General features: G+C 52.4%; 1 protein-coding gene across 3 annotated transcripts in view; it reads left to right on the forward strand.

The window, feature by feature from the left end:
• Positions 1–12,350, forward strand: part of GARRE1 (granule associated Rac and RHOG effector 1) — a 62,574-nt gene that overhangs the window by 43,681 nt on the left and 6,543 nt on the right. For all 3 annotated transcript variants that reach the window (XM_048316972.1, XM_048316971.1, XM_048316974.1), the window contains exons 8-10: positions 1,555–1,652; positions 7,573–7,698; positions 8,168–9,153. In XM_048316972.1, coding sequence (XP_048172929.1) covers positions 1,555–1,652; positions 7,573–7,698; positions 8,168–9,153 — 1,210 coding nt within the window. The remainder of the gene's footprint in view (positions 1–1,554; positions 1,653–7,572; positions 7,699–8,167; positions 9,154–12,350) is intronic.

Here is a 12,350-nt window from a genome sequence, read left to right on the forward strand (position 1 = left end):
TGACAAATGTTGAGAAATGGAAAGCTTTTTGCAAAGGGAAGAAATGAAGGCGTGTCCAGGGGGAAGAAACACCCTAACAAAGCCTGGAACATGGGCACTACCATGCACCACAGGCAGAAGCTGGCACAGGTCTGCACAGATCAGAGTTTCAGCTCTGACTTCAGGTCTGAGGTGCAGATTGTGTTTTTCTTAGGAGTTGAGAACAATCACTCCCGAGTTCAGTTCTCCTTATCACAGTTATAACTGCAGTAGGGCTGAATTGCAGATTACCAAATTAGATACAATGAAAACATACAAACACCAGGAAAAGAGTACTGGGGTTGCCCTGTTACGAAATAAGAGGTATTTTCATGGGTGGATGATAGTGTGGCCTTTTGTCACCGTGCTTAGACATGCTTAAGATTGAATAAACCTGGGCAAATGCTTAGAGTCAGCTGAAGGAAAATGAAGGCCTTAGGCTAAAATACTTGGAAGGTGGGAAATAATTATGTTCAAGTGTTACTTGATGGTTTTGTTAAAGTGAGAGAGTAGAAGCTCAGCATTATGTTTTACATTTTTTCATACCCAGTAACAGACAACCAGTTAGAAACAGGACCAGTGTAGGTTAGGTGATGGCAACAAAGTCAATAATGTCCCTTGGGGCTTATTTATACCAGAGGACTTTTGCCATTTCAAGGATAAATGGTACAGCTAATCTGCTAGTCACCGAAGCAAGAACTGCTGACTGCTGCCAAAAAGCTGCTGTTTTCAGCGTGACCAAAATAGGAAATTATGGAAATGATCAAAAAGGCCAACCCATACAGACTGGACAACAGCAGAAAGCATGAACCAAATATGGAACTTATTAAATTAAAGGTTAAATGAAGCTGAAGTGAATCCCTTCCTTTCCCATTCCCTAAAAAGAAAGGTTTGTGACACAGGGTTGATTCTCAAGGCTTTTCTCTTCCATATGTCTTCATGACATCTTACAGATGGCTCAGTGTCCAACAACTGAACAGTCACTTTGCTTCTCTTTATTTAATCAGGAATTAATAATAGTACAGTTTCAGTAGATGGAATAGAGAAATGGTGTGGAATTTTATAACCTTATGGGGGGGATGTATGTTAGGAATTGTGAATGGTTTCTGGCTGAATATTACTCATCTGTATCATACCATGTGCTGCAGTTAAATTATTTAAAACATTTTGCTGAGTAGGTGTTTGGGAGCTCTTAAAGTAAACTGTGCTAAACTTCTCAAAAATAAGGGCTGTCATGTGGAGCCACTGAGAACTACCAGCAGGGAGGTAAAGCAGCTGGTAACTACATAGTGATGCATTACTACAGGATGTAACTGAGAAGAATTGTCCTTGAAATACAGGTTCCTGTACTAAACTAATTTTATATTAAAGTAGAAGTAAACTTATGGTGATTTAGTGAGTTGGTTTGGTTTTATTTGGGTTTTTTTAATACCTGTAGTATGGCTGGGAGGTGAGATTATTGGAGTTTAACTAAAAGGGTGATAAAATAACTAATTCTTAAAGTAATTTCCCTTTTATTTTCATTTTATTTGCTAGGTGGTAGTGGACACGGCACAGATTGAAAATAAAGAAGCCTATGCTCCTCAGATAAGTTTAGAAGGATCAAGAATTGTGGTGCAAGTTCCATCAACTTGGTAAATAAAAATACTGTATTGCAGATTGTGACTGAAATATATTGGGAAAATTGTTGCAGTACGAATGGAGGAGAGAATGTGCACAATTATGGCACAGCTTCCTGAAGTTCCTCTATCTGGACTGGTTGAACACCTCCATTCCTGATGGGCTGTACTTCAGCTGCCTCTGTAGGAGGCAAGGCAAGGGAGGCCGTGCTGGGGCACTTGGACTTGAAGAAAATGTAAAAGCTTGATGATAAAAAAGAAGGTTTCAAAAATAGTAATCTGCCAGTACTCCTGTTGTGCTCTGCCCCAGCAGGTCCCAGCTGTAGCTCAGGAAGGCCAAGAATTGGCTGAGTTAGTGTGACAGCCTTTGCTCTTGCTTCTGTGGGCTGTTCTTCAAGGGCTGTCATGAACCATGGACCTCTGGGCTCCAAGAGATGCTGTTCCTGCCAGTTTAGTTACCTGCCTACGAAAGAATGGTTAATCTGCAGTTTGTGAGGATTTCTTCCCGTTCAAAACAGTGGGAACGGGAAGAAATGGGAGCACTTGTCTCTAACTTGGAAGCAGTCAGTGTTAGGAATTTCAGTCCAACAACAGTTGATTCACTTGGCTCCTTACAGGAGCAGCCTGTTCCTCGTGGTGCTGCTGGCACGTGTAGGAGGAATGTCCCGGTGCTGTTTCCCAGGGAAGGAAGGGGGTCCCGGTGCTGTTTCCCAGGGAAGGAAGGGGGTCCCGGCGCTGTTTCCTGGGAAGGAAGGGGGGTCCCGGCGCTGTTTCCTGGGAAGGAAGGGGGTCCCGGCGCTGTTTCCTGGGAAAGGAAGGGGGTCCCGGCGCTGTTTCCTGGGAAGGAAGGGGGTCCCGGCGCTGTTTCCAGGGAAGGAAGGGGGTCCCGGTGCTGTTTCCCAGGGAAGGAAGGGGGTCCCGGCGCTGTTTCCTGGGAAGGAAGGGGGTCCCGGCGCTGTTTCCCGGGAAAGGAAGGGGGTCCCGGCGCTGTTTCCTGGGAAGGAAGGGGGTCCCGGCGCTGTTTCCCGGGAAAGGAAGGGGGTCCCGGCGCTGTTTCCCAGGGAAGGAAGGGGGTCCTGGTGCTGTTTCCCGGGAAGGAAGGGGGTCCCGGTGCTGTTTCCCAGGGAAGGAAGGGGGTCCCGGCGCTGTTTCCCGGGAAAGGAAGGGGGTCCTGGCGCTGTTTCCCAGGGAAGGAAGGGGGGTCCCGGCGCTGTTTCCCGGGAAGGAAGGGGTCCCGGCGCTGTTTTCCGGGAAGGAAGGGGGTCCCGGCGCTGTTTCCCGGGAAGGAAGGGGGTCCCGGCGCTGTTTCCAGGGAAGGAAGGGGGTCCCGGCGCTGTTCCCCAGGGAAGGAAGGGGGTCCCGGCGCTGTTTCCTGGGAAGGAAGGGGGTCCCGGCGCTGTTTCCCAGGGAAGGAAGGGGGTCCCGGCCCCGTTTCCCGGGAAGGAAGGGGGTCCCGGCCCCGTTTCCAGGGAAGGAAGGGGTCCCGGCGCTGTTTCCAGGGAAGGAAGGGGTCCCGGCCCTGTTTCCCGGGAAGGAAGGGGGTCCCGGCCCTGTTTCCAGGGAAGGAAGGGGGTCCCGGCCCCGTTTCCAGGGAAGGAAGGGGGTCCCGGCGCTGTTTCCAGGGAAGGAAGGGGGTCCCGGCGCTGTTTCCCAGGGAAGGAAGGGGTCCCGGCGCTGTTTCCAGGGAAGGAAGGGGTCCCGGCGCTGTTTCCCGGGAAGGAAGGGGGGTCCCGGCGCTGTTTCCCGGGAAGGAAGGGGTCCCGGCCCTGTTTCCCGGGAAGGAAGGGGGTCCCGGCCCTGTTTCCAGGGAAGGAAGGGGGTCCCGGCCCCGTTTCCAGGGAAGGAAGGGGTCCCGGCGCTGTTTCCAGGGAAGGAAGGGGTCCCGGCGCTGTTTCCCGGGAAGGAAGGGGTCCCGGCGCTGTTTCCCGGGAAGGAAGGGGGTCCCGGTGCTGTTTCCCAGGGAAGGAAGGGGGTCCCGGCGCTGTTTCCAGGGAAGGAAGGGGGTCCCGGCCCCGTTTCCCGGGAAGGAAGGGGGTCCCGGCCCCGTTTCCAGGGAAGGAAGGGGTCCCGGTGCTGTTTCCAGGGAAGGAAGGGGGTCCCGGCGCTGTTTCCCAGGGAAGGAAGGGGGTCCCGGTGCTGTTTCCCGGGAAGGAAGGGGGTCCCGGCGCTGTTTCCCAGGGAAGGAAGGGGGTCCCGGTGCTGTTTCCCGGGAAGGAAGGGGGTCCCGGTGCTGTTTCCCGGGAAGGAAGGGGGTCCCGGTGCTGTTTCCCGGGAAGGAAGGGGGTCCCGGCGCTGTTTCCCAGGGAAGGAAGGGGGTCCCGGCCCCGTTTCCAGGGAAGGAAGGGGGTCCCGGCGCTGTTTCCCGGGAAGGAAGGGGGTCCCGGCGCTGTTTCCCGGGAAGGAAGGGGGTCCCGGCGCTGTTTCCCAGGGAAGGAAGGGGGTCCCGGTGCTGTTTCCCGGGAAGGAAGGGGGTCCCGGCGCTGTTTCCCAGGGAAGGAAGGGGGTCCCGGCCCCGTTTCCAGGGAAGGAAGGGGGTCCCGGCGCTGTTTCCCGGGAAGGAAGGGGGTCCCGGCGCTGTTTCCCGGGAAGGAAGGGGGTCCCGGCCCTGTTTCCAGGGAAGGAAGGGGGGTCCCGGCGCTGTTTCCCGGGAAGGAAGGGGGTCCCGGCGCTGTTTCCCAGGGAAGGAAGGGGGTCCCGGCCCCGTTTCCAGGGAAGGAAGGGGTCCCGGCCCCGTTTCCAGGGAAGGAAGGGGGTCCCGGCCCCGTTTCCAGGGAAGGAAGGGGTCCCGGCGCTGTTTCCTGGGAAGGAAGGGGGTCCCGGCGCTGTTTCCCAGGGAAGGAAGGGGTCCCGGCCCCGTTTCCAGGGAAGGAAGGGGGTCCCGGCGCTGTTTCCAGGGAAGGAAGGGGTCCCGGCCCCGTTTCCCGGGAAGGAAGGGGGTCCCGGCGCCGTTTCCAGGGAAGGAAGGGGTCCCGGCGCTGTTTCCTGGGAAGGAAGGGGTCCCGGCCCCGTTTCCCGGGAAGGAAGGGGTCCCGGCCCCGTTTCCCGGGAAGGAAGGGGTCCCGGCGCTGTTTCCAGGGAAGGAGGGGGTCCCGGCCCCGTTTCCAGGGAAGGAAGGGGTCCAGGCCCCGTTTCCAGGGAAGGAAGGGGGTCCCGGCGCTGTTTCCCGGGAAGGAAGGGGGTCCCGGCGCTGTTTCCCGGGAAGGAAGGGGTCCCGGCCCCGTTTCCCGGGAAGGAAGGGGTCCCGGCGCTGTTTCCCGGGAAGGAAGGGGGTCCCGGCGCTGTTTCCCGGGAAGGAAGGGGTCCCGGCGCTGTTTCCAGGGAAGGAAGGGGGTCCCGGCGTTGTTTCCCGGGAAGGAAGGGGTCCCGGCGCTGTTTCCAGGGAAGGAAGGGGTCCCGGCCCCGTTTCCCGGGAAGGAACGGGGTCCCGGCCCCGTTTCCAGGGAAGGAAGGGGGTCCCGGCGCTGTTTCCAGGGAAGGAAGGGGTCCCGGCCCCGTTTCCCGGGAAGGAAGGGGGTCCCGGCGCTGTTTCCAGGGAAGGAAGGGGTCCCGGCGCTGTTTCCCGGGAAGGAAGGGGTCCCGGCCCCGTTTCCCGGGAAGGAAGGGGTCCCGGCGCTGTTTCCCGGGAAGGAAGGGGTCCCGGCGCTGTTTCCCGGGAAGGAAGGGGGTCCCGGCGCTGTTTCCCAGGGAAGGAAGGGGGTCCCGGCCCCGTTTCCCGGGAAGGAAGGGGGTCCCGGCCCCGTTTCCCGGGAAGGAAGGGGGTCCCGGCCCCGTTTCCCGGGAAAGGAAGGGGGTCCCGGCGCTGTTTCCCAGGGAAGGAAGGGGGTCCCGGCGCTGTTTCCCAGGGAAGGAAGGGGGTCCCGGCGCTGTTTCCCGGGAAAGGAAGGGGGTCCCGGCGCTGTTTCCCGGGAAGGAAGGGGTCCCGGCGCTGTTTCCTGGGAAGGAAGGGGTCCCGGCGCTGTTTCCCAGGGAAGGAAGGGGGTCCCGGCCCCGTTTCCAGGGAAGGAAGGGGTCCCGGTGCTGTTTCCCGGGAAGGAAGGGGGTCCCGGCGCTGTTTCCCGGGAAGGAAGGGGGTCCCGGCGCTGTTTCCCGGGAAGGAAGGGGGTCCCGGCGCCGTTTCCAGGGAAGGAAGGGGGTCCCGGCCCCGTTTCCAGGGAAGGAAGGGGGTCCCGGCCCCGTTTCCAGGGAAGGAAGGGGGTCCCGGCCCCGTTTCCCGGGAAGGAACGGGGTCCCGGCGCTGTTTCCCGGGAAGGAAGGGGTCCCGGCGCTGTTTCCCAGGGAAGGAAGGGGGTCCCGGCGCTGTTTCCCGGGAAGGAAGGGGTCCCGGCGCTGTTTCCCAGGGAAGGAAGGGGGTCCCCGCCCCGTTTCCAGGGAAGGAAGGGGGTCCCGGCCCCGTTTCCAGGGAAGGAAGGGGTCCCGGTGCTGTTTCCAGGGAAGGAAGGGGGTCCCGGCGCTGTTTCCAGGGAAGGAAGGGGGTCCCGGTGCTGTTTCCAGGGAAGGAAGGGGGTCCCGGTGCTGTTTCCCGGGAAGGAAGGGGGTCCCGGCGCTGTTTCCAGGGAAGGAAGGGGGTCCCGGCGCTGTTTCCAGGGAAGGAAGGGGGTCCCGGCGCTGTTTCCTGGGAAGGAAGGGGGTCCCGGCGCTGTTTCCCGGGAAGGAAGGGGGTCCCGGCCCCGTTTCCAGGGAAGGAAGGGGGTCCCGGCGCTGTTTCCAGGGAAGGAAGGGGGTCCCGGCCCCGTTTCCTGGGAAGGAAGGGGGTCCCGGCCCCGTTTCCCGGGAAGGAACGGGGTCCCGGCGCTGTTTCCCGGGAAGGAAGGGGTCCCGGCGCTGTTTCCCAGGGAAGGAAGGGGGTCCCGGCCCCGTTTCCCAGGGAAGGAAGGGGGTCCCGGCGCTGTTTCCCAGGGAAGGAAGGGGGTCCCGGCCCCGTTTCCAGGGAAGGAAGGGGGTCCCGGCGCTGTTTCCCGGGAAGGAAGGGGGTCCCGGCGCTGTTTCCCGGGAAGGAAGGGGGTCCCGGCCCCGTTTCCCGGGAAGGAAGGGGGTCCCGGCCCCGTTTCCAGGGAAGGAAGGGGGTCCCGGCGCCGTTTCCCGGGAAGGAAGGGGTCCCGGCCCCGTTTCCAGGGAAGGAAGGGGGTCCCGGCGCTGTTTCCCGGGAAGGAAGGGGTCCCGGCCCCGTTTCCCGGGAAGGAAGGGGGTCCCGGCGCTGTTTCCCGGGAAAGGAAGGGGGTCCCGGCGCTGTTTCCCAGGGAAGGAAGGGGTCCCGGCGCTGTTTCCCGGGAAGGAAGGGGTCCCGGCCCCGTTTCCCGGGAAGGAAGGGGGTCCCGGCCCCGTTTCCCGGGAAGGAAGGGGGTCCCGGCCCCGTTTCCCGGGAAGGAAGGGATCCCGGCGCTGTTTCCCGGGAAGGAAGGGGTCCCGGCGCTGTTTCCCGGGAAGGAAGGGGGTCCCGGCGCTCCGGGCTCGCTGCCGGGACAGCGCCTCCTGCTGCCGCTCGGCGGCACCGCGGGGCCGCTGCGGAGAGCGCCGCAAGCCCGCACGGTCCCGGCTCAGGGACAGCTTCCCCTCGGTGTTGGATATGCGGAATCATCTCCTCATGGGCTCTGCCAGGCTTGGGCTCTCGGCGTGTGCTGGGCTGTGTCAGGCTCTCGCGTATTCCAGAAACGGGTGTTGTGTTTTTGGTGGTTGTTGCTGCTGTGCCTGAACTGTGCCTGCTAAAGAGCTCGTCAGTGTGGATTTCAATGCACTGTACTGCTGAACGTCCAGTTAGATTAGCTGTGTGCTCCACAGCAGGCAGAGACTGCTCAGGCTGCCCCAGGAACCCCCAGGCATTCATGTGTTGTTCTGCAGGAGTGCAGCAATTGGCCTTCTGTATTCTGACTGATATGGTAGAATTGTTTAATGTAAAAAATGAGCGTTTTTGTTTCTAATTTAAACTTAACAATGGCAGGTGTCTGAAAGAAGATCCAGCTACAATGTCTTTGCTACAGAGGAGTCTGGATCCGGAGAAGACTTTGGGACTGGTAGATGTGCTCTATACTGCTGTGTTTGATACACACAGGTGGAAGGAAGGAAGGTACATCTCTTTTCTACTTCCAACTAAGCTGTCATTGCTGAATGATCTGTGCTGAGGGATTTGATTGTACCAGCTCATCTGAAGGGGAAAACAGGAGTCAAACTGAGAGTGAAACATTGTTAATCCCCACAGATACGTTCTGGGTACATCCAGAGATACAGGAGGCTGCTTAAAACCAAACCAGCAGCTTATCCAAGGGTAAAAAAGTATTTGCTTCTCTCTTACAAAAATACTTGATTTATATTAAATTGGTCTCCATTTAGGTCTTGAAGCACAATTAAAATCTAAGGAATGGAAAGTATTGCAAATACGAGGAATAATTTACTTTGTTACCTTAAGAAGTAGCTGGTGGACTTGGCAGTCTGCTGTTGTTTCTTTCTTGAGCTATTATTGAAATACACATTTTCCCCCAAAGTACCAGACTGGTTTGTATTAGGTGGTTTGATATACATGTTTTTTGTTGATGCAGGGAGCAAGCTTTGCCTTGTATTCAGATCCAGTTACAGCGTGAAATCTCAGACTTTGGGAGCCAAGTTGACATGCCATCGGGGAATGGAAGCAAATCTTCAGGGGGTCTGCAAAAGACATTCTCAAAACTGACTTCACGGTTTACAAAAAAAACTTCCTGCACCAGTACAAGTAACACAGGAAGTTACTCAATCCCCAATACACCTTCAAAAAATGTCTTCATAAGTTCCAGCTCAGAGGAGAAAGCTAAAATGCCTGCTAACATGGACGCACGCTTGCAGAACATTCTGAACATCGGTAACTTCCCTCGGACCGCGGATCCCCTGCAGTCAGTTCAGAGCACAAATAACCAGCTCGTCAATGGGTTTCTAGTGGAAAGACGGGACAGCTTCTTCAAACCAGATGATGGCAAGGATGACAAAGGTATGAATTTACCAACTGACCAAGAAATGCAGGATGTTATAGATTTCTTGTCTGGTTTTAACATGGGCAAATCCCAGCAGACTTCTCCGATGGTGAAAAGAAGGAACTCTGTTGCATCCTCCACAGCAACAGAGCAAAAGTCAGGAGCAGTTCAACAGCAGCCGCAGTCTGTGTCTCACACCCCACTGCATCCTCCTCAGCAAGGCTTGTCCCAGCAGCAGTCCCAAAAGCAGCAGCAGCAAATGCAGTATTACCAACCCTTGCTTCAACCTATTGGACCACAGCAACGTGTACCTGCCAAATGGCTCAGTAATTCTTCACAGCAGCAAGCCCCGGCTGTTGGAGCTGGATTGTCTCATATAAATCAGTGGAACAATCCTGGTTTTTCAGATTTAAGCTCTGATTTGTACAGCTTGGGTCTTGTGAGCAGCTATATGGACAATATGATGTCAGAGATGTTAGGACAGAAACCACAAGGACCTAGAAACAACACATGGCCAAATCGTGACCAAACTGATGGAGTGTTTGGGATGTTGGGAGAAATCCTGCCTTTTGACCCTGCAGGTGTGTGTCTTTTCCTTTATTATGCTTTTTGTAAAGGTCCTTTGTGTGAATACTGTGAAAAATTGCTGGCAATAACTGTCATTTCCTCGTGCTGCCCACCAGATGTAAGGGTGCTGACCAATGCAAGCAGGGATTTGTGTGTGTGCCTATTTGCTTTTTTAACAGAAGGTGATCTTAAAACTCTCATTAATAAGCAAGCATGGGAACTAACTCACTTGTTTCTTGTGCCAGTTGTAGTAGTTCTGTAGCTGTTCTCCTTTCCTATATGGAGCACAGCAGAGTACTGAAATGATACTTACAGATGACGTTCCTCATGTTCTTAGTTTGTAAAATGGTTTAAAATCAAAATCTTGAGTGCAGGTGTTTTCCCTCTCCTCAAAATTATTCTTCCTGCTTTTTACCAGTCTTGTGACCTGAAGATAAGCCAGGTTGCATCTTTCCCATATCCCCACATTCTCCCTCCATTGCTTCCCAATTCCATGGGACTCATACTGGTTCCTGTTCCGCAGCTGGTTCTGCAATGAAAAGCTTGGATGTCAAAGGATTAGAGACTAAAGAGCAAGTGCCATGAGGTTTGCCACATGTGTTTAGACCACCAGTAAATTGTAGACATAGATTAATTATTCATTCTCAAAGATGATGTGAGGTAAAATTTTAGAGTCATAAGCAAATAGCTACAGACCAAGAAATTGACTGTGGAATGTAAGAGGAGATGAACCTTTGATCCCCATGTGGGCCATTGGCTCGGAACTGGACTTGATGATCTTTGTGGGCCTTTTCCAACTCAGAATATTCTGTGATTCTGATGGTAGTGTTAAGAACAGCTTACACAGCTGCTACCTTGTAAATGTAACTTCGGTTGGCCTCGAACACAGCTGTCAGAATGTTGTAGTGTGCATTTATGGCAACTGCCTGGAGGGAGGAGCAGGAGAACAGGGAAACCTTTTATCAAAGTAGGGCTCAGTTTCCCGCGCTCATTTGCACTCATCTGTGTTTGGAATGTGTAGGCGTCTCAAACCAGCTCCTTTGACTCATAATTATGATAGTTATTTTGTCATCTTAGTTGATAAATTAGTGGAGTTTCTACAGCAAAAATAGCACCATAGTTATGTTGTTGCTTAACAACTGTAAGTCTGAATTAGCATCATCTTTCTTAAACAGAGTGTAGACTGAAGGATTATCACAGCCTCTAAGGAAGGACAAAATTATTTTCAGCAAGCACTAAATCCACGTGTGCTAGGGAAAAGAAAGCAGGTATGCAAAGGACTGGCATTTCCAGCATTTTGAATCCATTCTATTTCTGTGGTATTTTCCTTTTGCTCCACATAAAACTACTTGTTTTTTTCCATTTAATTAATGTCAAGGACATAGAAAGTGGTACTTGGAAAAGGTGACTTACTCAAGTTCATAAATGGTGCTCAGTGGATTAAGATACACACTTCTGCAGTTGTAGTGATAAGTAAACAGTATTTTTCACAGATCTGGAGTTTAAAAAACTAAAACCAAACAAAAATCCTTCCAACGGAATACTTTTCCATTAGAAAGAACATTTCTTCATAGAACTTACCAGGTTGAGCTGTGGTGTAGAAATTTTCATTTTAAGCTTTTGTGTAGTACAAAAAGCTGTAAAACAGAAAATGGTTTTTCATTTCCAGGCTGTACCCTAGGACTGTACATTTGTGATTTGAAACAAACTACATTACTTTTTTGATAAATACTTTGAGAGTCTGAAAATGATGGCTTTCTTCAGATGCAAAACTGCTGATTAACAATTTATAAAATCCATGGTTTTTCATGTTGAAGGCTTAACTAGTCCCAGAAATGTATTTTGTAGTATTTTTATCATCACTAAGAACTTGATGAAGGAATATTGCAATAAGAGCTAGCAGAAGGAATGTTGGTAACTCCAATCTTTTGGAGTAAAAAAACTATCTGATAAAAAACTGTTCATGTGGTGTTTTCAGTGAGGTAAGAATTAACACAAGTTTCTATTTTGAATATACCAGCACTTTAGCACTTAATGCTGTCCACAGGTAAAAAATGCCTGGATGTCCAGAATCCATATATTCTTAGATCTGAGGAACTGTCTGGCTTCCAGCCTCATCTTACTCAGAGGGAGAACAAGCACTAGTGGGGATGTTTTGTTCCTAGATGGCTCTCAGCCCTTGCTTGATAAAGGATGCAGAGAAACAAAGTTATCTTCTTCACTGTCTTTTTAATTTGCATCCAGCAAAACATTGTGGAGCTCTTTTCTGGATGTGTCAAATGAGAACAAGGAAACCTATCTTCTAAATGCAGTATTGAATGTAGGGAGCTGTCAGATGAAAGAGATTTCTGCTTTGTGAGCTGTGCATGATTGTTGGATGTTCTTCAGTCTTCACTCTTAATCTCAAACTGAGACTGGCAAGCCAGTGGCTCATTAGTTCCCACTGCAATTACTGTGCATGTAGTCTAGACATTTTCCATAAATCCAGTCAGATTGCCAAGTTTTTTCCCAGAGAAGAAAAAAATAAAGGCAAAAGAAAGAGAAGCTGTGGAAACTCAGTTACGGTGACTCATATCAGCAGTCTTCTGAATACAGCAATTGCTTGCTCTGATCAATGGAGCATTTGAAGCACTTGCATTAAGGCTTTTGCTGTGTCTGCTCAAGACAGTGCTTATTCCTTATTGGATGCCTGGGACGCATAAAGCACATTGAGAATGGAAGAATTTTTAAATTACTACTTTTTTCTGTAAAATACAATTATTATTCTGAAATATTTTGTAGGTCAGGATCAGAAAGTTTTCAAGATGGTCTCATCCTTGTAGGAAGGAGGCAGTTTTGGCACGCTGTGTTCTAATATGAGCTGAGATTCTGATTTCCCAAGTAAGCAGGATCACAACATAGCTGGAAATCATGTTGCACTCTGGTATCAGCTACAGTAATTGTTCTGCTCTTTTTCACGGAGCATGGATAAATGTACAGACAGCGTCCGTTTCATCAGTGTCTGCTGATGGATATTGGACCTTTCAGCGTAGACATGATCATAGTACAAACACAATTTCCCTGATGGAATGCAAGGGGCAGGTGTACTTCCATGTGATAATTATTATCCACCACAGATGCTGTGTATCTAATTTTTGTAAAACATTTCTTGTTCAGTGTCCTTCACTGCTCCGTGAAGACCTGTCCACTACTGGTTGCCATTTATCATCAG

The sequence above is a fragment of the Corvus hawaiiensis genome, chromosome 12, assembly GCF_020740725.1.
Source record: "Corvus hawaiiensis isolate bCorHaw1 chromosome 12, bCorHaw1.pri.cur, whole genome shotgun sequence".
NCBI lineage: Eukaryota > Metazoa > Chordata > Aves > Passeriformes > Corvidae > Corvus > Corvus hawaiiensis.